The following is a 26,783-nucleotide window of genomic DNA, read 5'->3' as shown; positions in this document are numbered from 1 at the left end:
ATTACCAAACAAAGCCTTGATAAAACCTTAGGTAAATGTATTATACATGTATAAATCTAGGGGTTTTTGACGTTGCAAGAAAAATTTTAGGGTAAATGTGAAATAATAGATATAAATTTGGGTTTTTATGTTACGACCAAAAATTAGCTAGCATAATTTTAGACTTTTTATGACTTTTTTATTTTTATTTTAACAGATATATGCTGACGATTCAAAAAGAAGCAGAAAAGCATGCGGAGGACAGGAGACAACTACGACTACGACCACAAGCGTGAACTGCACAGGGCCCACCAAACGAAGGCGAATTGATTCGACGGGGTTAGGTGGGTGATGGGTAATGCTCCCCGGCCGCACGTGATGAAGTCGCGACGAAACGATGGACAAGATGAGTCCGCGGAAGCTGCTCTTCGCTAACTCGCTCACTTTCGTCAACCAGGGCTTGATGCAGAGATGGGCCGAAAGAGGTTGCTCGAATTGGAGCCCATGTCCTAATCTGTAACAATGGCCTATGAAGGGTTCACTCACGGATAGGGGTGTCAAGGGGTCGGGACGGGCCGGGTTATCATGATATCTTACCAGGCCTGAAGCCCGATAGGGGCATGAATGGCTTGACCAATGCGCCCGAGATCCAAATATTATATAATACAAGAGAACGGGCCGGGTAATTTGGTTCCATTGAAGGGGCAAAATCAGAAATTTATTCAAAAGTATCCTATATTGGGGGTCAAAATAGTCCGAGCCAGCTCGACCTAATGATACAAACATCTAAAAAGCCCTATCCAAAGATGACTAAGGCTTAACTCCAAAATACCCTTGATTTTAGGATCAGATTAGGTTGGGCTGGTGTGGGCTTTTTTGACACCCCTACTCATGCATATGGCTAAAGTCAAGTTGAGTTACTTGAGAGTAATTTGAGCTCGGCTCGTTTATATTTGAGTTGAACTTGAGGTCAAATCCCTTAAGTATCTAATCAAGTCGAGTTCAAGCTTTTCGATACTTAGCTCGATACCTAATCGAGCTTTCATTATTAAAAGTATGTAATAACTATAACAATATATATGAAGATATGTTATTCTAGTTTATGAAACTCGAGCTCGAATTTTGATTGTAAGTTTGACAATAATCAAATTGAGCTCAAGTATTTTGATACCTTAATTGAGTCAAATTTGAGTAGGAAAATTAATACTTGGAAGAGCTCGAGCACTGATAGCTTGAATTTGGCAATGTTGTATTGACTCGGCTTGGCTCGATTACACCCTTATCCTACACTTATTGACATGAAAAATGTTTAAACTTTCCTTTCTTACTCAATCTTCCTATTAGATAAAGAGAAAATATTCAAACTGGTTTTCACTATCAAATTTATCCACCAAATTGTTGTAGATTTTCTCTACGTCGATACAATAATCAATGGATTTGCTCTACTACCTCCCATTAAGCTCTCTCTCTCTCTCTCTCTCTCTCTCTCTCTCTCATTTTTCCTCAACACTCACGTATTTGTTTGCCTCTTTTACACATTTGTGTCTCTAAATATAGACATAAGATACCAGCATTCATGAATTTATAACTCGTCTGCGAGAGAAGTAAACTTAAAATATTATATATATATATATATATATATATATATATATATATATATATGGTTCCTTATATGTTTGTTAGAAAGTCTAAGAAGGTAAAAGAATGGTGAATCAATTATTCCACGAATGAACACACATAAAATATCTCATACATTAAATAACAGAAGAAAAACTATCTCATTTGTAAATGGAACTTATTGCTCTGTGTCCAGTTAGTGCTTTATCAACATTTTTTTCGTTTCTTCTCACATATCTATCTGTAATCACTCTACTTTCGAATCATTAAATTCTGACATCTACTAGTGAAATGTTACCAGACAATCGATATTGCCGACCAACAAGGTACCATCGAACAAGTCATGTGAACATGCTTGTACAAGATGAGTGAGGTTGTCCTCCCTTAGACCAAGGCAGAATGATAGCCTGTCAAGTCTTCTCTCTCTTCTGGTCGGAACCTCCGGAAATGCGTAATTGTTTTGGTCAGGATCCGACACTCATTATCGCGTGGCCCACATGGAAAAATCAAAGTGGACCCATAGAAAATCGGAGCATGAAACTCCATGCCTCTTTTTTTAACTCAAAAGGCAGAATAAGACGTGGCCCGCTAAGGGAATATTCTGCGGGATAAGAATTATGGTTTCCATAGCAGTTGGGACAATTTGCCCCGGTCCGCAGGTCGAAAGGTTTATGCTCGATCGTTAGATGGTAGAAAATGACCAAAAGAATCCCGTCGAATCGGCAAGGGAACCAACCGTTAATCAGCACCGTGCGTGAAGCCGTTGACGGGAGCTAGCAGTCTCCGATCAAAATCCAATTGCAAGCCGGGCATCCGCCGGGATGGTTCGTTTTGTTCGTTCATAAGCTTCATGCATGCCCGATTTGACTCCAACTCGATCACCCAACCCCATGATACCGATTCATTTCACGAGGCAACTCTAAAGCGACGGCCGTATTCTTGTTATCCGGCGGCCAAGAAAGCAACTTCATCCTCGGACATAGACCCAGGATACGAGAGGAATTTGAGACGGTTAGCCAAGAGTTTCGAGATCCTTTTATTAGTGATGTCACAAAACATAACAGACCGCCAATCTTCGACTTTATAAGCATTCTATGGCTTTGGAATCGGAGGAATGAACCTGCTGTTGAGTTCTTTAAGCAGATGACAGTGGATGAAAATACTCGGCATCATTCGACTGATGGATACTACAAACAACAGACGGAATAAGCTAGGCATACCATGTAATCTCAATATTATAATTGTTAAAATGAGTCATAATCCCATATATTAACCCTGCAATAATTTGAATGGCTTCTATATATGAATCATAAATGAGTTTTGAAAAGTAAAATCCAAAGAAATATGGATATGAGTGATTCAATTAGTAGCTTGCTATGAACTCAAATTAAAAACGAAGCGGGTTCAAACACAACAATTTAAGGAGAAAAATTATTAAATATTGATATTTGATCAGGTTGAGTTGAATATGAATTATGTATATATAAATGAGTTAATTTGAGATAACTAAATTTTTTACTCAACTTATTCATTTGGCAGGCCTACCCGATAACGTTTGGTGAGGGATCTTGAAAATATAGAAGTCGAATTTTGAGTGGGCGTTGACTCTCCAAGACGTCCACGGGCTAACTCCACCTTCTTGCTCCTCCACAATTATTTCGTTTTTAGAAAAAAGATCGTAGTAGGCCCTCCCCGATCATTTTGGGGTTGGCAACCGAGATTACAAAATACAAATTCGATGCTGTCTGCTTGAATTATTGAGAGCGGACACGATCGACGCGATCGACAAATAGGGAAGCCGCGCAATTTGGTCTCGATTCGTACGCCGACGTGGTGCCACCCGTTGGCCGCCATGTGGGAAGGGTCGTTTGGAAAAGTCCACCGAAAGAAAACTTGGGGTGGCGCTAGACGGCGAGAAAGTAAGAGCCAAGCAACGTCCTATGAAAGAAAAGGTGATTTCTTTGGGATCGAATCTTTGATCATTTCCGTTATGGTTTTCTTAAAATTATAAATATTAATATCACGAAAAACATAAATTTACATATTTATAACAGATTTACTTCGAACTACAATAAATCTTAAATCGATACACTTATGATAAATTTACCCCAAATTAATTTCTCGTTATATTTTACCATCTAATTGCTGAATTAGAGATAAGATAGCGAACATGTATACCGGTTTAGGGTTTTATTTTTCGTTTGTCATGAGTGTACTAATTTATGATTTTTCGTGGTATTAATCAAATTTAGCGGAAATTAAAAAAGAATAAATTTGTAACACATGTATCAGTTTGGATTTTTTTGGTGATCACATATATTGGTTAAGGATTTTTTGTAATAAAAAATTAGTTTGGTCGTAAATTTGTTACATTTGTATTAATTTAAGATTCTTCGTGATATTAAACCAAATTATAATAATAAGAAGAACTTATTTGTGATATCTCATGGATATTCCATGAGCAACATTTTAGAGTATCCAAAGATTAATTTTAAATTTATGCGTGTAATTTAGCAAATTGGGAAACAAAAAGGTGGGTGAAATTCATGTGACCGTGTGTCGTTGTCGTCATTTACTCGTGTGTTTTCTAACAAAAAGGATCTGATGCACTTGCATGTGCACACGCTATCTTTAAAGGACATCCATACGACTTAAGATATCGTTGTCTTCTTTGGAAGGTTTATAAATTACATGCACGCCCTGTTCTAAACAAGCAACATTATGTTTTGCGATTATTAAAAACAGACCGTAAAAGTACCGACCGTGTCATGTAAAAGGCCTAATGTCCATGTTGGTGATTTTTGGCTAAAATTAGTGGGTTGACGAACTTATTCTTTTCAATACCAAACTTTTTGTGAAGTTGTATAATGAAATCTTTTGAGAAAATTTAGATCAAACACATTATCCATCATTCAAAAAAAAAAATCTAATCTTGAATTTTGATTAGATATGGAGGATTTCCTCTTTCAGAGATTTAAAGCAAAAAAATATACATAGATATGATTAATAAATATAAGTCATTGATCCTCTCAAAATTACTAATTAAATAGGAAACAAAATTCATCAGTTATTGCATTTGTATAAAATTGCTTTGTACGGCTACAATTTTGGGAGCATCCCAGGGAATGAATTAGACTAGCTGAACTTAAATCATCCTTTCTAGCCAAAAAAAAAAAAAAAAAAAAAAACTCAAATTATCCTTTATAAAAGCATGAAAAGTGTTTATACCAAAAAAATTTCAAAAGTGTGTATAATCTGCAATCCTTCTAGAAAAGGAAAAAAACCATTATCTTCATAATTCCTTTATTACATTCACATACAACAGAGATAACAAACAACACTTCCCTTATATCATCATAATTTTAGAATTTTATTTTATTCTTTAACGTAGTAATTTTGTGATATTCTAAATAGGTGCAGAAGTAAATTCAATTTTACCTATCCGATTATCCGAATACATCGAGATTAAGGAAATTTTTTTGGTCAATAAGGAAATTCATAAAATATTAATTTAAAAAAAAATTAGGGCACAGATGAGAGCTCATGGGACTCTTTACGAGGTCCAAATAATTCAACAATTTTCCAGTGGCTTCTCCAAATTCCTCCTCACCAACTTTTCCGACTTCCAGAAGAAAAACAAAAACAAAAACAAAAACAAAAAACGTATTCAAAACGATTTCCGCACGGTCAAAACTCCCCCCGCATGGATTCCTGTCCGTCCGATCGAAACATCCTCGGCCCTCTGATTTCGCCTCCCCACCTTTCTCTCTCCCCCGGTAGGATACGCGCTTCTTGGCCGCCTTATTTCACCCCCTGCAAGGCAACCTTCGAAAAAAGGAAAAATCTTGCAACCATTAACATTTAACACGTCCTACCAGCTTACTGTGGGTTACCAGATCTCTCTCTCTCTCTCTCTCTCTCTCGAGACGCTCTCCGTTTCTTGCTCGGAGGAAAAAGGGGCACTGTCCGACCGAAGGCTTGATTGGCGAGCGTTGTAAGCAATCTCGCGCCTTTGCTTGATTCCTGCTCTTTCCAGCCATGTGTTCTGGGGTGTTGCTCTCTGGGGATCTGTTCGTCTCCAATTTGTGTGGCCTTTGATGATGCTACGGGCTCTGGTTGTGGTTTTAAGTGGTGGGTGTCGTCGATTTCTTGGGAGTGTTTCGTGTGCCGGTTGCTAGCTGGACGTGTCCAGTTGATCAGAGATGGGATGCTTCGTGGGTGCCGGTGGACTTCTTCTTCTCGGTTTCGTCGTCTTGTTCCAGATGGAAGAGTGTCGGAATTTGGCTGGGTAGATAAAAGTGTGTGTGTGTGGATTTCGTGATTAGCTGTGCTTGTCAGGTAGCTAGTTTAGTGGTGGAACAATCGAGGCTTTGTTTGATCAGCGCTTCTTCTTCTTCTTCTTCTTTTCTTTTGTCTCGCTTGTTGGGTGCCTGCAAATCTCACGGTTTGCTATTGGGAGGCCAGAAGAGAATGCCTTGGTGGTGTTTCCGATCGAACCAAGAATTTGTCTTCTGGTTTGCTTGTTCCGTTTTCTTTTTCTTGTTTGGTTGCAAATTAGGTGGCGTTGATTGAGTCACTAGCTGATTGGCATGGTCGGTTGTGAATTTGGTTTGTGATTTTGCAGTTTATAAAAAAGATGGTTTCGGCGAGTACGTCGTGTTGAGGCGTAGGCGCCCAGTCCAGTTGTGGCTGTTTATCTGCTACTTTTTCAGTAAATGGGCTGCTTCCACTCTACACAAAGAAGACAATTCCCTGGTTACGAGGACCCTGTGACTCTTGCCTCGCAGACAGCTTGTGAGTATCTCTGAGAATTCACCAGTGGCAAACGATTTCAGTGTCGCTTTCTGGTGCTTTCCTACTATTGCTTTAGCCGTGCAATAGTGATAATTCTGAGTGAATGGGTAATTTTAACTCTTGGAACCAAACTCTATTCCAAAGCAATCAGCTTTTGTCTTGCGCTAATTCAGAAAAGTTCACTAGCTAGCCTGCATGTGACTGTAGGAGGTAATGTAACTTTCTGCTTAGGTTTGAGATACAATAGGACTGATGCGACTGTGATCTGTTCACAAATTTCTTGGTTGGAAATCTGAACACATGCTTTATCATCCTTTAATGATCATGAAGGCTAGGGGTGAGAGTCATGCTTGTCTTGTCAGCAATTTTTTCCTTCAATTATCCTGACTCCTATCAATTTGCGTTTCTCAGTCAGTGTCAGTGAAGTTGAAGCACTATTTGAGCTATACAAGAGCATCAGCGGCTCTCTAGTTGACGATGGGTTGATAAATAAGGTAAGATGCACCTCTGATTGGTGAGGAACACTTAATTTTTTATCGTGTCATTGCACAGCGTGCTTTAATTTCATTTTCTCACCTTAATGTCTTCTCCCTAGAAAATCTAGAATATATAGAAGAAGATTTTTCCGAGGATAAGGAAATGTGTGCTCTTCAGCCAGACTCAGCAAATTTTTCTTGCTTTGTTGACCCAGTGGGTCTTTCTTGCAATGCCATTTTGCCTGCTTTTATAGTCCTTTCTTGGAGCAGAAGACTGAATAATGTGTAAACTATGCATTTTGGTATCATGTCTCAGGCTTTTGTGACTAATAAGTCTGTGAGCTAAAAGCGCTTTCCCCCTTTCCCTTTACAAACTCTTCCATAGGCCAATCTTGTGGAAAAGTAGATGACACTTATTTTTTTATCAGTTAATAATTGCATGGTCATCTTACCAGTGAATAGTTAATCTCAGAAATTCATAGTGATCTGTAAGCAGACCGGTAATCTCATGATTAGTTCGGTAGCATAAATTTTGTTTTTCTTCATGTTCTGATAAAATTTCAAGTTAAAGTAAAACGGAGGTACGATGGCAGGGAGGACATCCATGCCCTCTGCTCTCCTGCATGTCCCCTTCTCATAGTTCTCTGAATCCAACAACATGTGGATCCAAAGCATTGTTGAAAGCAACTTAAATTGTACTGTCGATTGGGGTTGAGGGAGGGGGTGGGGGATGATAATAGGAAAAGTCTCCATTTTGAGATATATGTTCAGTCCATTCATTTTTCCTTTGTTTCTTGTGTGTGTTTTGATTTGCTCTTGTTCGCAAATTCTGGTTCATTTGTGAAAAGAATTTGCTTACCTTGTATTCCAGGAAGAGTTTCAGTTGGCTTTATTCAAGAACAGGAAGAAGGAGAATCTCTTTGCCAATCGGGTAATTGACTTGGTTTGCTTGTTTCTTTTCTTATGTTGCCCATGCCTTTACATGTCATGTATGTCCATGAGTATTCTGTGTTTCCTCTTTGCTGTTATAAAATCCTCCAGATATTATGTTGATTTGGATAAATTTCAAAATCCTGGTATAAAGTTTTCCCTTCTATAGTAAATATTCTGCAATTGAATAAATCTGCCTCAAAATTGGATTTACCATTAAGTAACTCAATTATCCAATTTACTTACTCTGTGCCCATTCAGCATAATACCTTTTGTTGAGTAATTAGCGAATTGCACTCCTAATTTTTGTTCTCTTGTGTGCAGATCTTTGATCTTTTTGATGTTAAGCATAAGGGATCCATTGACTTTGGTGACTTCGTTAGATCTCTTAATGTCTTCCATCCAAATGCTTCTCAAGAAGATAAGATTGATTGTAAGTTCACAAAGTGCAGATTTTGTGCTGGCTACCATAGAATTCGATTTCAATTGCCACCCTTCTCTTGTTCCTCACTTTTTTTCTAAGCATATTATTCTTCAATTTTGACACGTTTATTGCTCAATTGCAGTCTCCTTCAAGCTATATGATTTGCATGGTACTGGATTTATCGGACGTCAAGATGTAAGTGAGATGCAAAGTTCATCGAGCGATAGTTACAGATGCTATATATTAGCACTACCTCAACTGCTTTCTCTCCAATAAGAACCTGTGTCAGAGTATAGAATAGAAGGATAAGAATTACACTCGAATCATCTCAATTCAATGGGGACCATCCTGAATAAATGTACTTGGTGTTTACGTTCTGTGTCAACTATGCCCACGGTCAAAACACCCTATTCAGTTGATTTTGTCCCTCCAATTTATATGGTATTCGTAAACCAAGCGATTCAATTTTGAAATTAAATGCTTGACTCATGATGCAAGCATTAGGTAATTTGTAGAAAAGAATGTCTCGCTGATTGATGTATGGATTACCAGTTTTAACAGTCTCATTTGGTGCTTGATTTGGCAGGTCAAGCAAATGTTGATTGCCCTTCTATGTGAGTCAGACATGAAATTGGCTGATGACACGATTGAGATAATACTCGATAAGGTGAGTCGCCTTTACTTGGATAGGAGTAGCATCAGACAGGAGGTCTTACTGTGCTGGAAGGATTGAAAAAGACCAATTATATCCATGAATTTTTTGCTTTTGTAGTTTTTGGCCAATTATTAGGTTGAGACAGTAAGTCTGTCGCTTTACTACTGAAGTGATCTTATTTCGAGTGGTTATACATTTTGAAGTAATAAAAGATGAAGCTTAGTGATGGGAAACTCTGTCGCCTATTTAAGCAGAAGCACGGCATTGGACATCCTTCCAGGAAGGCGTGCATGTCCATCCCGTTGTGCGGGAACTCTATGTGTCCCGATCCATGTCTTTGTGGATACCTAATTTTTTAATTGTCTGCAGACTTTCTTGGAAGCTGATGTGAACCAGGATGGGAAAATCGATAGGGATGAGTGGCAGAACTTCGTTTCCAAGAACCCATCGTTGTTAAAAATCATGACCCTCCCCTATTTGAGGTGATTCCCTTTTCCCATATGCTCGTCCCTTTGCATGGTCATCTTCGATATATTTATTCTGCTCTCCTCTTGAACTACAGGGACATAACGACTACTTTTCCTAGTTTTGTGTTCAACTCTGAAGTCGATGAGATTGCTACGTAGAGGAAGCGGGGGTGCGGGATGTTTAATGCCCCTAGACTTCAGTACTAGAGATTGCTTTAATTTAGAAATGATGGAGACAAACAGAGTTTCAGGGTCGACATGGTTTTTTTCTCCCCTGTTTCAATTTGCTGATGGCTAGAGGATAATATCTCGAAGGTCTGCAGCAGCAATGTAAAGCATCATTGATGGGATTGGCAATTTGTAGTCATTGTTTTTATGTCTAACGCAGTCGACTAGTGCACGGCATGGCACGGCAAGGGTGTTGCATCGAGAGCGTTTCAATTGTATTGTGATGACATGCCTTGTGGAGGCAACTATGTGAGAGTTTGTGTTTGTTTGATTGAAATGGATTTGTCCACATATCAAGTGAGAATAGCGAGACAGTAAAACAGAGATGAGAAGACGAACTTATCAAGTGGAACACGAGTCTTGGAAACCCCTACACTTCATACGAGATGATTGTCAAATAGAGACAACAGGCATTAGGTATTTCTCAACTTTTCAAATTGTTCAATTATCTTATTTTAATTTATATATTCAACTTTAATTCTATCTTATAGTAAACATTCAATCTATAAATTAAATATTTATATTTATTATATATTTTAGGTATTTTTGTATTTTATGTATGTTAGTATAGTTTACTATTTGATAAAATTTTATTAAAGAATAATGAAAGGGGAAAAAAAGAAATAATAAAGAAAATAATATTTAAAACAAGGAAAAATAAATTAAAAATAAATTAAGGAATAGTGTTACGAGAGATTTTCTTCACTTCCGTTTATGAACATTTAGGTTCATTTACAATGATATCTTTGTTTATATATATATACACATGATATGTTGTGAACATATTCGACTTTAGTAATAAAAATCACCAAATAATTGACAAGATGTAAAAAAATCACAGGATTTCATATCTTATCATATTAAATCTTATCCTAATTAGAAATTCAAACGATCAAATGTAGCCTTAGGGTCATCTGACCATATGCATCGTCCATGTTGGTATTTCTGTTTTTAGGATTTATATATTGAGCTGTGTTTCGCATCCAATTCTCATCAAGGAAGGAGTGTCGTGGCGTGGCCTGGCTATGACTAGGAAGTTCAGAATTTGAGTGGTTCTCATTTCCATTCGTTCCCACATACTTAGTAATATGAAGTAGATTTGGATAATAATGGAGCGACTAATTTGAGAAAATAAAAATAAAAACAAAAGTTTCAAAGATTTTGTAATGACTTGATCCAATGAAGATGGGAAGCGATTGTTGGGGCCAAAGAGGGTTTAAACAAAGAGTGCGTTTGGGACTTGCTTTGAAAATGGGCTTTGGACACCTAAAGACCTTTTGGCCAAATATTGGGTGTTTGGGAAAATTTTACAAACCCCATTAGGAGAAGGCTGAGCCTTCGATAAACCCTTGTGAAACATTGTTCATCTTCTTTGTTGAGGCAGATGTATGGGTTGCGCAAGGTTGCGGAGGGCCGGCAACGTAGCAAAGAGAGGCTAGCGATAGTCACAATAACCCAAGCGATGGTCGCTAGTGAGTCACGTGACCTCCGGCCTTATCTAGGCCGCGCGACCCTCGTCGAGACCCTTGCCTGAGGTCACTAGGGTCACATGACCCCCGGCGTAGCCACCCTCTCCGAAGGCCTTGCCTGGGTCACGCGACCTTAGGTGAGGGTCTTGCCGAGGGTCGCAAGACCTAGGTGAGACCTTAGGTGAGGGCTGTTGCGCCGAGGGTTGTGTGACCCTAGCCGAGACTTCACCGAGGTCATCGACCACAGGCGAACTCGTCGAGGCTACGCAACCTCAGGCAAGGGTCTCGCCTGTGGTTAGCGACCTTGACGAGGTCTCGGCTAGGGTAGCGTGACCCTTACCGAGGGTCACTTGATCGCAAGTGGCCCTCACTAAGGCCACGCTACCTTAGGCAAGGGTCTTGCCTAGGTCGCCAAACCCCAGGCGTCCTTGCCGGTGGTCTCTAAGGGTTGCTTGAGGTTTGGCAATCTCAGACAATGGCTGCCGCCAACCATTATTTTGCTCCAGGATATTTCGCAATGAATTTTTATGTTACGATTTACCAAATATAATTTACAATTTAAAAAGCCTCTTTAAAGCCCTTTATTTTTTCTAAAGGACTTTTCCCAAAAGTCTAACCAAACACGCCCAAAGTATGGCTTTGACCGTAGGATGGCATGGTGGCAAGAATGAAACAAATCCCACGTCACTTGGGTTTGATGAGATGATGTGCTATTAGCGCTAGTCTTAACGACCAATAAGGATTTTTTTTGGGCAAAACCTAGAAGAACAAAATCATACAGGCTTTGGCCTGAAGTGAATAATATCATTGACAAGTGAGGCTAGAGGTCGGCTCTTACAATGGTGTCAGTGCCAATAACCCAACTAGAAATGTGAGGTTCAGGGACAAACTATGCGAAAGCTGGTAGGCTTGTAACGATTCAGTTTGAGGAGGGCGGGAGTGATCGCTGGGACCAGAAAGGGGCTAAACAAGGTGCAGCTCCAACTCTAGGATTAGGGATGAACTGCGTCGAAGTTGTTGGGCCTGTAACGATTTGATTTGACAAGGGTGGAAGTGATCGCCGGGGCTAAAGAGGGCTCATGAACCGCGTGGAAGCTATTGGGCCCGTAACGATCCGGTTCAACGACGTCGCTCGCATATCACGTGACATCACCGTGACTGCACAAAGCTTCTGAAGCTTTGAAAGACGCCGACTTTGGAACTCCTCTGAAGAACATTTTCTACACCGCTCTCGCGCAGAGACGCTGGCGACGACGGCGGCGAGAGAGAGAGACGATGGCGGAGACGAGCACGAGCAGGAGGAGCGGCGGCGGCGGCGGGCAGATGAACGGAGAAGCGAAGGAGAGGATAGCGGAGAGGCTGTCGTCCCTGGAGAACCTCTACTTCCCCCGCGCCGTCCAGCCACGGGCCTCCGGTTCCGCTCAGCGCAAGTCCATCTTCCTCGACCTCCTCTCTCGCGACGTCGCCGTTTTCTTAGGTCTCTCTCTCTCTCTCCCTCTGTGCAAGCAATCGCGTCGATTTATTCATTTTTTTTAATGGGTGATTTCGTAAGGTCTGATTGTATGTTCCTATTCCAGCGGAATCAGTTCAATATGGAAGGTGAAGGAAAGATATGTTCACATTTGTATGTGATTGTGAACAGAGAATTGGAAGTGTCGCTGTTGCTAGCGACTGATAGATGAATTAGTTCCGGCGATGTTGGGCGGCGTGTCCTGAAGTGAGTTTGTGTGATAATAAAATGAATAATCTGGGGCGGGTTTAGTGTTTTTTTTTTTTGGGGGGCGGGGAGGATGGGGGATGTGTTTGGATGCTTTCTATTGAATTTTGTGGACCTCAAGAAGAACAAGGTGGATGTTATGATTGAACACTTGCGATGTAGTTTTGGTAGAATCACGGAATTTTAATGTTACTCGATTTTGGGTGATGCTTGGTTTGTGTCTTGGGACGGGTGGTGATCTCATCATCCTTCTGTGGTCTTTAGGCCCGTTTGTTCGGGCTGCGGGACTTGATGGGGGTGGCTGTGAACTTATATTTCATTGTGTTTGTGCTCTTTTTCTATCCGTCAGTGCACCCATTCTCCATGGTCATAGTGATTAATTCGTTGAATCTACCATCCTCAATTAGATTCCTGTTCTTCCTTTGTGAGTTGATTGCTTTTATCTTTAGTGTTCTCGCAATGATGAATAGTTGGATTTGATATAATTCTCTATAAGCTTGTTTCAGATGACATTGATTTCCCTTGTTTTGAGATCCTCATATGATGAGGATCGCACTCAATGTAATGTTCTTATGGCTTTTGTATGACTCTGTGTTTGTTCTAGCATGAGAGTTTCTAACCTAGGCGGTCAGATTCCTACATTATAGGCCTTTCTAGAGCTAGATGGTAAATGAGAAATTTAGTGATCTTAATAACCGCCGTTCCCTCTTTTGTTGATATACAGAACGTTATGGAACTCATTTGACGAGCGATGAGCTTCGAGAATTTGATGCGCTCAAGGATGACTATGAAATAAACTGGCATCTGAATCACCTGAGGACCATCATGAGTCCAACTTCGGATGAGTTACGGTCGAGATCAATCACTGTTAAAAATCGCAGGAGAGCTTACCTTAATAAGCTAATATCTGATGGGCAATACTTTTCGGAGGATGCTATGAGGGGGAGAGAGCCATATTTGCACCATGAGTATGTGGGGAAGTTCCAGGATCCTAGTGGGAGGAGTATGGCCAGGCCAGGGGAGAGGTGGTCGGAGACATTGATGAGGAGGTCAGAAGAAGCTTTTTTGGTTGCAGAGATACGGAGGGAGCAGCAAAGGTTAGGTGTTGCTGAGAGGGACTGGATTGGTATGGAAAGAAATCAAGTGGAAGAGGTGGAAGAGGAAGAAGAGGAAGAAGAGGAGGAGGAGGAGGAGGAGGAGGAGGAGGAGGAGGGTTTGGAGCCAGCAAAAGGAGATCACAGCATGAAAGCCAATGGATCTGCTGCCCCTTCCAATCGCGAGGAGGAGGAGGATGAGGGGGGTTTGGAGCCAGCAAAAGGAGATCACAGCATGAAAGCCAATGGATCTGCTGCCCCTTCCAATCGCGAGGAGGAGGAGGATGAGGGGGGTTTGGAGCCAGCAAAAGGAGATCACAGCATGAAAGCCAATGGATCTGCTGCCCCTTCCAATCACGCGGAGGTAATTTGTGAAGATTGTAATCCTCTTGGGCTTTTAAAACTCCTTCTAAGGACTCTATGGGTTCCCTATTGCTTGTCCTTTCCAATACAATACAAACCCTCAGTGTAAGACATGAAGCAATATTTTCATCAATATTAATTAATCTGAAGAACTGAAAGATAATTCTGGTGGCATGGACGGATTAGATATATTCATGAAGATAAATGATATCATTGAGCAAATCAGAATTCCAACTGTCATGAAGACCCTTCTCTTTCATGCAGGACAAAGGTTGTTTATGACGTTTTTGAGTTCATTTTGTACCCTAAAATGGTAACCACTTGCATTGTTGGATGACGGTATGCAGACTGCCGCTGCAGGGCAGATGGAAGGCGAAACTTTATCTGCTATGGAAATTCAGGACCAGATGGATCAGTTCACTTACATTATGCAGCAGAAGTTTTTGTCAGGAGAAGATCACCAGCACTTGGATTACTCCAAAATAGATGAGGATGAGACCCTGGATGATCACTGGCTTAGGGAGGCCAATGACGATGCCGAGGAGAAGTATTTTGACGAAGATTGAGAATGTCATGTTCAGTGATTCATCATTGCCATCATAAACTATGCATCTGCTCTATCTGTTGGCTGAGTTTAGCGAGTATCCATCCGTGGGTTTAGTTTCGTTCTCTCCATTTTGTGTAGATGATAATATTGGCATTCTGATGATGAATCTGGTCGATGGCATGCGACCTTTACGCTGGAAGGGACTCTCTCTCTCTCTCTCTCTCTCTCCAAGCCCACTCATCTGGCCACGTTGGTATCGTAGTTGTAAGAGTGCTTTTGTTTATGTTTATGTTCAAAAATTGTTTCAGGGAATGGAAATAGAAAAAACTATTTTTGTTCCGAACAATTTTTTACCCAAAAGACGCGTTTGTAATCTTGTTTCGAAAATAAAAATGAATAGAAAAATTTAAGGAGAAAAAAAGAAATAATAAAGAAAATAATATTTAAAACAAGGAAAAATAAAATAAAAATAAATTAAGGAATAGTGTTACGAGAGATTTTCTCCACCTCCGTTTATGAACATTTAGGTTCATTTACAATGATATGCTGTTTATATATATATATGTTGTGAACATATTCGACTTTAATGATGTGAATCACCAAATAATTGACAAGATATAAAAAAAATTACAGGATTTCATATCTTATCTTATTAAGTCTTATCTTAATTAGAAATCTAAACGATCAAATGTAGCCTTAGGGTCATCTGATCATATGCATCGTCGTCGGTATTTCTGTTTTTAGGATTTATACATTGAGCTGTGTTTCGCATCCAATTCTCATCAAGGAAGGAGTGTCGTGGCGTGGCCTGGCTATGACTAGGAAGTTCAGAATTTGAGTGGTTATCATTTCCATTTATGCATCTGCTCTATCTGTTGGCTGAGTTTAGCGATTATCCATCCGTGGGTTTAGTTTTGTTCTCTCCATTTTGTGTAGATGATGTTATTGGCATTTTGATGATGAATCTGGTCGATGGCATTAGACCTTTATGCTGGAAGGGACTCTCTCTCTCTCTCTCTCTCTCCCTCCGTGCCCACTCATCTGGCCATGTTGGTATCGTAGTTGTAATGATTCTCCATCAATCGTGGGTCGCCAAATAGTCATCTGTTAATTTTGGTGGCAAGGATTATTTCTTTTGTTCTTTACCGAAGGATGTTGCCTATGATGGATGGATGGATGGTCGCGCTGACATTACTTTAATAGCAAAGCCTTCTTTCTTCTTGTAAAATTTTGTAATGAATTAGAAAGAAAATTTCGACCAAAAAAACAGAAAGAACTGGAAAGAAATTTCAGGTATTGATGATATAGAGGTGATGTTAGAGAAATATGGAGAACACACTTGATCGCAGATTGCAATTGCTTTGTTCATCAGCCTGCATTTATCAAGAAAGTTGCTATTTCAAATGCTCAGTACCTTTTTTAAAATAGGATTCTGGATTCTAAAAATTATTACTTATCACCTATGGAAAGACACTACTAGCGGTCACCTTCAGGATATAGAATGTCTTTAATTTAGCTTTCCCGATGGGCTTTTAAACTACAAAGTCTCTTGAAGAAATATTGAAGTGTTTTGACAAGCATTTTGAAAGAGCTTTATAATTATTATTTTTTTCTTTTCAAAATTATCCTTATCAATTCTTTATTTTTCTGATTTTACCTATTCTTGTAACTATTCATCTTCTTCACGCAAGGGTGGTCGTCGAGGCCAAATCTAACCGAGGGACTAATGAGTGGCTAGTGAAGGGCCTACAAGGGTTATGCAACCCATGCGCCCTTTGACGACTCTCGCTCAAGGTTGTGCGACCCCAGGCGACGATCGCTTGATTTGCACGCCACTCGAGGTGATGCGACCTCAGGTGGCCCCTCACTTTGGTAGTGTAGCCCTTGTCAAAGTCGCTTGAGGGTCAACAGCCACCAACGGAAGGGTTTGATTTCTTTTCTAACTAAAAAATACAAGTACCATAACTAAAGTCCATTGCAAAAAAAATTTGGCCAAAAACTACTTGAACCCAAAATTCATTAGCTAAGAGTAAAACTTGCAGAGGCTTAATCCATCATTAATGCTATTAAATAAAATGCCATATAGAGGTAACCAAGCACAATTTGTATTCCCCAAAGGGCTTTAGAAGGTTGAGTGAAACTTACAAGGGCTTAATCCATCATTAATGTTATTAAATGAGATGCCATATAGTGGTACTTGATCGAGCTATTTTGACAAGAGTACTAGCACATGAATTACTAAAAGTGTCACTAATGAGTTCTCGCGAAATGGTGTTTGCAATATCCCCGACCTTAGACAAAGTGCTCGAGTTCATTTAATTCACGCGTCAAGACTAGCCTTTCTACATAAATTTCGATACTAACACAACATCAGCCTCTGGCCAATTCATAAAAATTGGCAAGAAAGGTGGAAGATATTATGTACTGGGAGCAAATAGGAATCTGAATCGCACGAATGCCGGGATACAGTCTATCAACAGGACCAACAACAACAAAAAAAATAAAAAATTGCCAATAGAATCTTTAAATTGACGATCAAAACATGACATTCTGCCGATCAGACAAAAAGGCTGCAGACAGGACAGTTGCTCTATCTAATTATGATCCTAGCAGATGCTTTTAAATTAAAAAAAAAAAAGAGGAATGAAAGCGAAACAACAACCGAAGAAGAAGATGCTTTCAAAGAAAACGTCGTTTTTTTAATCTAAGCAATAAGCTGCTAACAAAAATGGTTGAAGTGGCGAATGGCCATTCAACTTTCAGTTTGCTCCCTCAGCCTCCGGATTGTACTCCTTACCGTCACAGCGCTAGCAGTGCTGTAACATAGAAATTGAAGACGAGAAGAAACTAATTCAGTCATTCGTCCTGACATGGATAAGGCGAAGCACGAAAGAAACGGTATCGAAACAAGATATCTCACTTCAAGGTGTACGCCCCGCCTGCCTTGATTTTACCGCAATCCTTGCATCCCCAGACTCCTACAGCCTTTCTCTTCACAGCATACTGTGAAGAACAGAGTTAGAAAGACAATGAAGAAGCAATACTACAAAACAGCATCAAAAGGATTTACCTTCCCACAAAACTCGCAGAAATATTTACTGTGTTGGCTGACCTCCATCTTCTTAATCTGCTTACGCAGACTCGCCCCATAACGGGTGCCTGCAATTCGCAGCAAGTCGATCCATTCAGCAACGTCTCGTAAAGCAAATGACTTTGGCATTGGACCTTAAAGAAAATTCCACTAGACCCAATTCCTATCCCTATCTTGAGGCCACAAATCTAATCATCCTCGCAAATTTGCGACATAAAGATTCCCGGATTGCCCAATACGCGACAGAGTTGAATCAGAAAGAAAGCAGTGCCAACAGGCCTCTGCACTATTTCAGCACATCCAAGTTCATCAACAGAAGTCCTTAATCCAACCCACGTCTCCCTTTCAGACACCAATGCCCATAATTCCCGAGGTCGGCACGGTCGACGCCTTGCATTCATTCGACAATTAGCTATTTGCACCTAGGAATTGCCTATAAGATCGTCGCGATCCTTACCGTACTTGCCGACAATGCCTGCCTTCTTCGTCCTCTTGGTCTGCAAACAAAGCAAACGGTGCGAAGTGCATTGAGTTTTTCGAAAAACTGGAAGAGACCCTCAAAAAACGCAAACACAATGCACGTAAACGACCCAGTTGCGGTCGACGTTCGAGCTCATATATGCACGTCATCCCGCTCAATCGCATCATACGATCACAGAAAATTGCGCGAATGTGGAGCAATAACTCACGTCATTGCACAAAACGAAGACGTCCTAGAACAAGACCATGAAGCTCCACTGCAAATCTAGAGAGAGAGAGAGAGAGAAAGAGGGAACCATGGCTGGCGTGCGAGATGGAGCAGCAACCGAGCGGAGGCGGCGACTGGAGCGGAGGCGGCGACTGGAGCGGAGCAGACTGTTTAGGGTTTGGCTAAAACCACTTTTATTTCGCCTTTTATACGTTTATGTAGTCGCACACTTCGATTAGATTTCCAACGAACATAAATTGGGAAATTTCGAATATGGCCCCTGAAGTTCTAGCCCGGTCTCGATCGACCCCCTGCTCTTTACTTTTCTGTGCAATCAGCTCTAGAGATCTGTGTCAATCGAGGCCAAATTGATTGCTATTAGTATTTGAGCAGGGGGATCGGACCAGATCGAACTGAGGTCGCGACGTTTACTCTAGCATGCATTGCCGAAGTTAAACGGCGAGGATAAAATTATTTCTAAATCGGTCACGATTTGGCTAGAAATTCAAGCACTCTAGAGCGAATTATCAGAGTTTGAGAACAAAAAATCAACAATGGCAATGTCCTCCGTCGGTCTAGAGGGCGACGATTCTTCCAATTTCAAGAAGCACGATGAATCTGTGAAAACTCCTAGTTGGAGTAAAAATGAGGATTTAAGATTCAAGGTTCACTTTAAGAATTGAATTTCACCCAAACGATAGCAATTTAGCACGGCTTTCGCCTTGCCGACACCTTCCATTCGGTTGAAATTCCCGACAGACACTACCGGCATCACGGACATTTAATGAGATGGACAGTAGAAATTTCATTTCTCAAAAGGAGCACATGCCAAGCCATGCCGCATTGGTGGTGTCATCTAGACATCTGTATATCTACAAAAGAATGGTCAGGGACCTCACAACCATAGTGTCAATGGAACCCCGACCCAAAACAGAAGAGAACTATAAGTAGAAGACCATAACCTTGTAGCTTTTTCCCTTCCCCTAAAGTGGCAGAATATGTGCAAAGAGACATCCTAAACAGATGTCCGTGAATGGTCCACCAAAATGTCTTTAGAACCCCTACCCAAAACAGAAGAGAACTATAAGCTATAAGTAAGAGAGCATAGTCTGTAGCTTTTTTCCTTCCCCTGAACTCGCAGAATCTGTACAAAGACATCCTAAACAAATGCCTGCTAAGTGTCCACCAAATTAAAAAAAGCCTCGATCAAGTTAGACTCCTTGGGCTGGTTAATTATCTTTTCAAACATATCGCTGAGGGTAGAATGATGTATCAGCTCTTCCAGGACTTTATCATCCGATCCCGTTGAGGTGACTTTTTGTCCAGGATTGCCAGTCCCATCCGATGAAGCGAACACTAACTTGGACAACCTGTCCTTCTCCACCTGTCGACAGTATTTCTCAGCCTCCATTGTCCCAGAAGTGATCAGATGATAAATATAGACTACATTCTTCTGTCCAAGTCTGTAGGCACGGCTTATGGCCTGCCTCTCAACTGACGGATTCCATACAACATCTACTAACACGACCCTTGAAGCACCCACCAGACTAATCCCTTCGGAACATGCTTTTATAGAGGCAAGCAACACCCTCACTTCACTCGTTGGGTCATTGAAGGCATTAATGGAGGATTGGCGCTGCTTGATGTCAGCCTGTCCATCCATGTACAACAGTTCCTTGCCATCTGTCCAATGAAAATTGGACTTGAGCAGGTCCCTTATAAAGCTCAAGGGAACAATGAATTGGCTAAAAACCAGGACCTTTTCATGCGTAGCCTCACAAAGACGGATGAGTTCCATAAGAAATCTGGTTTTGACCCCGGCTTCTGGTTTCTTTCTAAGGCTTTCTAACTCACTTATGTCAACTGTTAACCCTTCACTCTCAGATACAGAGCACTGAGAGAAGAGAGATGGATGAACGGATATCAAGGAGACAAGGTGACTCAAAAGAAACGGATTCTTCATGCTTTGCACATTCTCAAGGAGGCTCTTCTGTAATTTTCCTGGCCGAAGAACAATCACAGAGTCCTGCAACCCAGGAAGTCTTTCTTGAAGTATGATACCTTTGTGTACATGCACGAATGGATTAATCATAGCTTTGAGCTTCTCTAGTGCATCCTTGTCCTTTTTTAGTATAGATCGGGCCATCACATCCCATTCCTCTCTCACCTTGCTTCTTTTGCGTCCATGCTTTACAGAAAAATTACCATAGCACTCCAGTGAAATTCTTTCAGCAAATTTTGGCCTCACCAAGCAGAGAGTATTAAAGAGCTCGTCAAAATTATTCTGGAAAGGAGTTCCGGACAGAATGATGCGTCTTTGTGTTTCCACTTTACACAAAGCCTTCCAGATCAGGCTCTGATCATTGCGAGGAGTATGTCCTTCATCAAGGACTAAAAGACCAGGAAACTCTAGAAGTATTTTCCTCTGCTCATCTTCAGTTGTATGTCGAGGTGAACCAACTTTCCTATTTTGCCCCGTAAGGGACTTGAAGAGTGTGTAACTTATTCCCAGGATGCTGCTTTCTTTTGTCCATGAATATAGCTTCACCATACGAACATGTTTGGTGCTCTGGTCTCCATGTTTAAGAACACTCAAAGCTGCCTTACTTTCCTTCCCAGAAAGCTCCGGATTGTTGAGATTATGAAATGGTATATCCTCCTTCCACTTTTGAAACTCTTCTTCCCATGTGAGGAGCATGCTCCGAGGAGCAATGATCACGGGCCGGCAACTTGGAAACAGTTCCATATACGTTCGAAGAAAAACAATAGTCAGCCGAGATTTTCCAGTTCCAGGAGCATGTGATATGATACATCCGCCATCACAGCCAACTGTTTTTTGCCTTCTCAGCTCATCAAGCTGAATGCCTCCTGCTATATTTCTCCAAATGAACTCGAACCCTTCACGTTGATGTGGATACAAGTCACTCCTTACATCAGGAATTAAGTCCCAAACCGTGCCATGCACATTGGCCGAGGGAAGGCCAGCTTGGAGATTGCAACTGGAGTCTTGAGAGCGAATCTTTTCAAGCAAATAGTCCTCGTAATCATATCTACCAAAGACTCTTTGCCCTGACCTTTCCAAGGGATCATTACTCTGAAAAGTGTAGGCATAAAGATAGAAGTCATAAGCCTCATAAGATTTCTAAATCATAAAGCAGATGAAGAGAAAGTGAACTCTAATCAAATTTCTCTAATCATCAGTTAATTAATTAATGACTGAACCCAAGAAAATATGAAGAAAGCAAGTCACGAAAGTATCCTTCCTTAGAATTTAAGCTACATCATCTCAAACTGGATTCATTTAATCCACCCTTTGCTATATTTTTTAAGAGTAGAATTTACAGACAGCGCAATCTAATGGAAATATGAAATTCTCTCCAAATCCACTGAACATGAATCCAAACTTAATCTATGTCATTTTAAGTGGGATAAAATTGCAGATCGAAAGAGTACGTTCTCCTGAGCTGACACCCAGGGTAGCCAACACAGAGGAATCAAAAACCAGGTCATAAGCAGAAAAGGATTTCAGGGCTTACAAATGGTGGTACAACATATTTGATCTCCAGCTGCAGAAACAAGCAATGTTTGCATCTGACTCCGGTTTCTTCATCGAGAATAAACTCATGATTCCCCTGACTACAAAGGGTCACTCTATCAAAGTCAGGCTGAGGGTCAACATCTTTGCTTTCAACCTGGGAGCAAAGATGAGCTACTTTAAATCAGTCAAACTTATGGCATCAAAAAAGCTCTTGTGACGTATATGTAAACTAAGATATTAACATATTACAAATTAAATGCAGATTTCTAGATACTGAGGTCTATCAAATAAACCAGGCCAGGATACTATCATTCTGATGCAGCGGACTTGTGTTGAACTTTTAGCACGTGCACAAGAGAATTACTCCTTGTAATCACATATGGAGAGAGCAATACAGAAGTATTAAACACCAGTTTTGTGTAAACAGACGTGATGTTTCACTAAATCATGCAAAAAATAAGGCAACCCAGAGCCAAGAAAATTAGCAACTACTGATGCGATGAATCAAATATATTCCAATTTGAAATGATGTCTTTCAAATGTGTGTCAAAAGAACATTGGAGGTCCTGGCTACCAGAGCTAGAAGGAAGTATACACTTGAGGCTGCTTAGTCATCCGGGTATGCAAATACAAGGCTAAGTTGCCTGTGTTTGTTTAGGGCGTGACACGCTGACAGCTGATATAATAAGTGCTTCGGATATAGCCTATTTCCACAAAATGCTGAAACTTGACAACATCCCAGCTCAGAAGGAAATCTAACACAATCTCCACATGAAATTAGACCAAAGTTTTCAGTAAGCATGACAAACTAATTCATAACGTGGCTCCACTATAATGTGAGAAAAATGAAGAATTGCAGTTACTCTAAACCAAGCAAAATGGTCTTAAAATGATGACAAAGTATAATTATTGCATCCTTAATTTAAAAGGAAGAGAGATGTTTCGCTCTCCACTTACCAGATCGGCATTATAAGAGTCAATCTCACTAGCCCGGAGACAAAAGTCAAGTTCATCCCACAGCTTGTCCAGTTCTTTCTCGTAATCTGATTTCTCCACCTGCTTTGGTTCCTCTTCTCCAAATGTAAATTTCAATGGAAGAATCCATTCATTGCTTTGCCTATTTGTTTCTCCTTCACAAGTTGTGTCTCTAAAAGCATCTGCTTCTTTGGGGGTAATCTCCCCCTTATCCCATATAGAATCCACCAGAATTTTGATGACATCGTAATCTTGGGGAGAACGAACGCGCTTTCTCTTGGATAGGAATGGAAAATCTTCACCATTCCCACATTCCTTCAGCGGACATTCTGCACCATCATCCATGTTTGAAACAGCTTGTCTCTTAATGGATTTGGATGAAAAATTTTCTGGGTTGTGCTTTTCACTATGAGAGATGTCGTCATCTTTATCGTCCTTAGATTGATCTATACATGACTTCGATCTAGCTTTTATATAGTTTGACACGGCAGCAAATTCAGTTTTGTCTCTTACACAGTGACTGTCCTGATTAACGAGAATTTCATCTCTGACATGGCACTTTTGAGATAAGCCAAGATCCTCATCATCATCATCATCATCGTCAACATCAAGTGGATGGCTGAACGTGCCAACCTTCATTGTATCCCTCCATTGCCTCCCAAAATGTGATCGAGTTCGTTGTGCCACACAATTGCGCTCTTCACCAAAATTAACAGCACTCTCTTTGTTGCCATCTTCATCACTAAGAGAACCACTCGGGATTTTCAAACCAAATGCTTTCCTCTTCTTCAAATCCGGCACGGGTGTCCCTTCTTGAGGTCGGTCAGAAGCACTTTCTTCTTCTATAATGTTATGTGGGCTTGCTTTCCTGTTTTTCAAATCGGGCGTGGGTTTCCCTTCTTGAGGTCCATTGAAAGCACTTTCTTCTTCTGTAAACTCACATTGGCTCGAATCTTTACTATCTCCTACTTCCTCCTCACTAGAAGAACTCGAGTTATCCATGCTAACAGAACTCATTGATTCCTTGCCCACGTAATCCTCATCCTCATAATCTGTGATGTCATCCTCACTCGACGACATCTCATCCTCACTAGAAGACGTCTCCATCTCATCCGACACCTCAATAATTTCAATATGGTTCTGTTCCTCATCGACCTTTGAGGCACCGGTATCTACCATTCCTCCACCAGGAGAGGACGTCAAATTTTCGTTCTTTCCACCATCACATTTGGAGCCACCACTTTCACCAATGCTTCCATCTCCCCCCACCACAGCAGCCCCACTATTCTCAAGAGGACCCTCTTGATTCCCGCACATTGTCGAATCCGAACCCAACACAGCGCGATCCTCGACCGGCTCATCACTAGAAACAGCCTCTTCATCACGATCGCCGCAGGCAGAACCGGCACGCGGCCTCCCTAATTTCACGCCGCAAGAACTCGACGCCGCAGAATCACAAACCCCGGTCCCCGCGACCACGCGCAGCGCCCCATCGCCACCGCCGCCCAAATCACCAGAATCGCCCGAGTCAATCGATATCACGTCCTCCGCTTCCGCCAAACCCTTGCTCGAATTCCGCCCCTTCTGCGACGCCGGAGACGCTACCCCCAAGAATTCCACGTCCCCGTCGACACCTCCCGCGACGACTGCTCCCTCCCTCCGACGACGAGGACGATCGCGACGGCCGCCCGAACGGGTCTGCGCCCGAGTCCGCTTCGCGACCGGCACGGTGTAACTCATCTACGAAGCAACACGAGAACGAGAACCATCCGTCCCTCAGCCATAAACCAAAAATATAAAGAATAAAAAAGAATTCGAGAAGCGCAACCGCATTATCGTCTACACTGACAGTCCTCAAAAAGCAACAGGGGTTAAAAAAGGAAGGAAAGAAGAGGAGAGAGAGATCAATGCCTTGGCCGCGCGCGGAAGAGCTCTCTCGAGAAAGAGCGGAGGCCGCAGGCGGGCGCGCCGGGAGGGGAGGGCCGCCGGCGGCGGCGAGATCGCGGGAGGAAGGGGGAAGGAAAGAGCGCGAACGAACAGTGCATGCAAGTGCCAAAGGGAGGGAGGGGGAGGGAGCGTTTCGGCAGTGGAAACGGCGTGGACTCTCTTTGGCGTCCGTGCGTTGACTGGCAATCGTCAAGGTGAAATGGCGGAACTGCCCCTGCCGCGGGGTACCCCGGGAAGGGGAGAGGGGAGGAAACGACGTCGGGGAGGGGAGGGAGCGTCGTCGGGGGCGATGTCCACGTCGCTCGTGCAAAAATGAGGGAGCCTAGGATGTTTCCGAGAAATTACCATTTTCCCGAAAAAAAAATTGCTATAAATAGGAATCCTTGGTCAAGCCGCTTGCTATGACTATGAGTAAGGAGTAGGACTTAATTAGAAGAAATGATCATATGATAATTTTTAATCTACAATTAGAATAACAATGTATTTTAGACCATAAAAAATCAAATAATAAATAATCATAAATTGTTATGATGCTCACTTCATTAAGAATTTATGACTCGCAATAAACTTATTCTTATAGTAACTCAAAAACTATCATGTTGACAAAGCCCGTTAATTATTACAAGAGTCTAAATGGTCAAAGGTTTACATTTAATTTGTACCCAAAAAACTTTTACTCCTTACCTCAAATTGCCAATAATAATAATAATAATAATAAAATCAATTATTATGTTTCACATGCTAAGATTGACCTATCTTAATTAGCGCCTCATTCTAGTAAACATTATCTAAACTCGCTAATCGAGACCATTTAGTCATTCGCTATGGCTCTTGAATGATTTTAGACTTTTTTCCAAATCGTTCCGAAAGGAATGTCTCGTTTGATGGTTAAAAATATAATAAGCCATTGGTGTAAAAACAGATTCTGAGTTTAAGCAAGAGTTTTACTTATGCTTTAACTCAATGATAGCATTTGTATTATTGAGTTTATCTACTAGCTGTTACAATAATCATGTGGACTAATTCAGAATATTTTGAATTTTGAATTAGTCTGTTATAGTAATAACTACGATAATAATTACATGAAATATGAATGAACTAATTTAAATATTTTGAATTAATTGGCGATAGTAATAATCACGGTAATAACTAAATAATAAAAGTATTAATTAATTCAAAATATTTTGAATTTGAACAAGTCATAACGTTGTTATTCTTAACAATTGATATGTACGAGTCGGACATCTACACTACGCGACCACAGCATGAATTTTGCTAAAGTGTTTTCTGAATGCAACTGTCACAGAGCCCCATTTCGATCATTCGTTGTAGGCTCGCCGGATGATCAAGTCAACCCATAATATAATTATGTCTCTTCACTCTTCTAAACGGCGGCAAAATCGAAAAATCCTGAAGCGCTGGTGGCTTGCACAGGACCTAATTCCAGAATAGACAGAGGAATCATGATTCTAAAAGAATCCGTCTATGCTGGTCAGTGAAATGATTTATTTTCTGTTCTTTTTGAACGGAGTTGAACAACGAGCGGATCTGCACGGAAGGGACCGAGCACAAGGAAAACGTTGTTGCAGAGGGAAAGAAATCATGAAGATCTGCTAATGCCGGTCGACAGCTTATGTAACTCTGTATAAATGAAGAAAAGCAGGGAGAAGACAAGGACGAGGAGGAGGACCCTCCGTGTTTCGTGCAAAATCGAGGTTGTTTCTGATGGTTTTGAGTTTCTTTTGTACCCTAAAACGGTAATCACTCAGATAGGTGGACGGTGT

At 41.1% G+C, this 26,783-nt stretch overlaps 4 protein-coding genes across 4 annotated transcripts; 2 read left to right on the top strand and 2 right to left on the bottom strand.

Moving 5' to 3' along the window:
* Positions 1–5,404: 5,404 nt before the first annotated feature.
* LOC104443604 (calcineurin B-like protein 9) lies at positions 5,405–9,990 on the top strand. Its single transcript, XM_010057098.3, has 9 exons — positions 5,405–5,590; positions 6,221–6,390; positions 6,802–6,884; positions 7,738–7,797; positions 8,121–8,229; positions 8,363–8,415; positions 8,807–8,887; positions 9,245–9,357; positions 9,438–9,990. Exons 2-9 carry the CDS (start codon positions 6,312–6,314, stop codon positions 9,499–9,501), a joined length of 642 nt encoding a protein of 213 aa, XP_010055400.1. The 5' UTR covers positions 5,405–5,590; positions 6,221–6,311; the 3' UTR covers positions 9,502–9,990.
* Positions 9,991–11,799: 1,809 nt separating this feature from the next.
* On the top strand, positions 11,800–14,959 carry LOC104443603 (cyclic nucleotide-gated cation channel beta-1). The gene is made up of 3 exons (XM_010057097.3): positions 11,800–12,516; positions 13,481–14,214; positions 14,561–14,959. Exons 1-3 carry the CDS (start codon positions 12,315–12,317, stop codon positions 14,777–14,779), a joined length of 1,155 nt encoding a protein of 384 aa, XP_010055399.2. The 5' UTR covers positions 11,800–12,314; the 3' UTR covers positions 14,780–14,959.
* Positions 14,960–17,253: 2,294 nt separating this feature from the next.
* LOC104443602 (60S ribosomal protein L37a) lies at positions 17,254–18,736 on the bottom strand. Its single transcript, XM_010057096.3, has 5 exons — positions 18,628–18,736; positions 18,309–18,348; positions 17,831–17,919; positions 17,681–17,763; positions 17,254–17,576 (listed from the first exon to the last, which is right to left on the bottom strand). The coding sequence occupies exons 1-5, from the start codon at positions 18,628–18,630 to the stop codon at positions 17,513–17,515; spliced, it is 279 nt and encodes a 92-aa protein (XP_010055398.1). The 5' UTR covers positions 18,631–18,736; the 3' UTR covers positions 17,254–17,512.
* A 579-nt stretch (positions 18,737–19,315) lies between these two features.
* LOC104443601 (SNF2 domain-containing protein CLASSY 4) lies at positions 19,316–25,002 on the bottom strand. The gene is made up of 3 exons (XM_039314057.1): positions 23,035–25,002; positions 22,076–22,231; positions 19,316–21,633 (listed from the first exon to the last, which is right to left on the bottom strand). The coding sequence occupies exons 1-3, from the start codon at positions 24,790–24,792 to the stop codon at positions 19,714–19,716; spliced, it is 3,834 nt and encodes a 1,277-aa protein (XP_039169991.1). The 5' UTR covers positions 24,793–25,002; the 3' UTR covers positions 19,316–19,713.
* Positions 25,003–26,783: the final 1,781 nt, after the last annotated feature.

This window comes from Eucalyptus grandis, chromosome 5, assembly GCF_016545825.1.
Source record: "Eucalyptus grandis isolate ANBG69807.140 chromosome 5, ASM1654582v1, whole genome shotgun sequence".
Taxonomy (NCBI): domain Eukaryota; kingdom Viridiplantae; phylum Streptophyta; class Magnoliopsida; order Myrtales; family Myrtaceae; genus Eucalyptus; species Eucalyptus grandis.
Note: the sequence above shows the minus strand (reverse complement) of the source record. Positions and strands in the feature narration are given on the sequence as shown.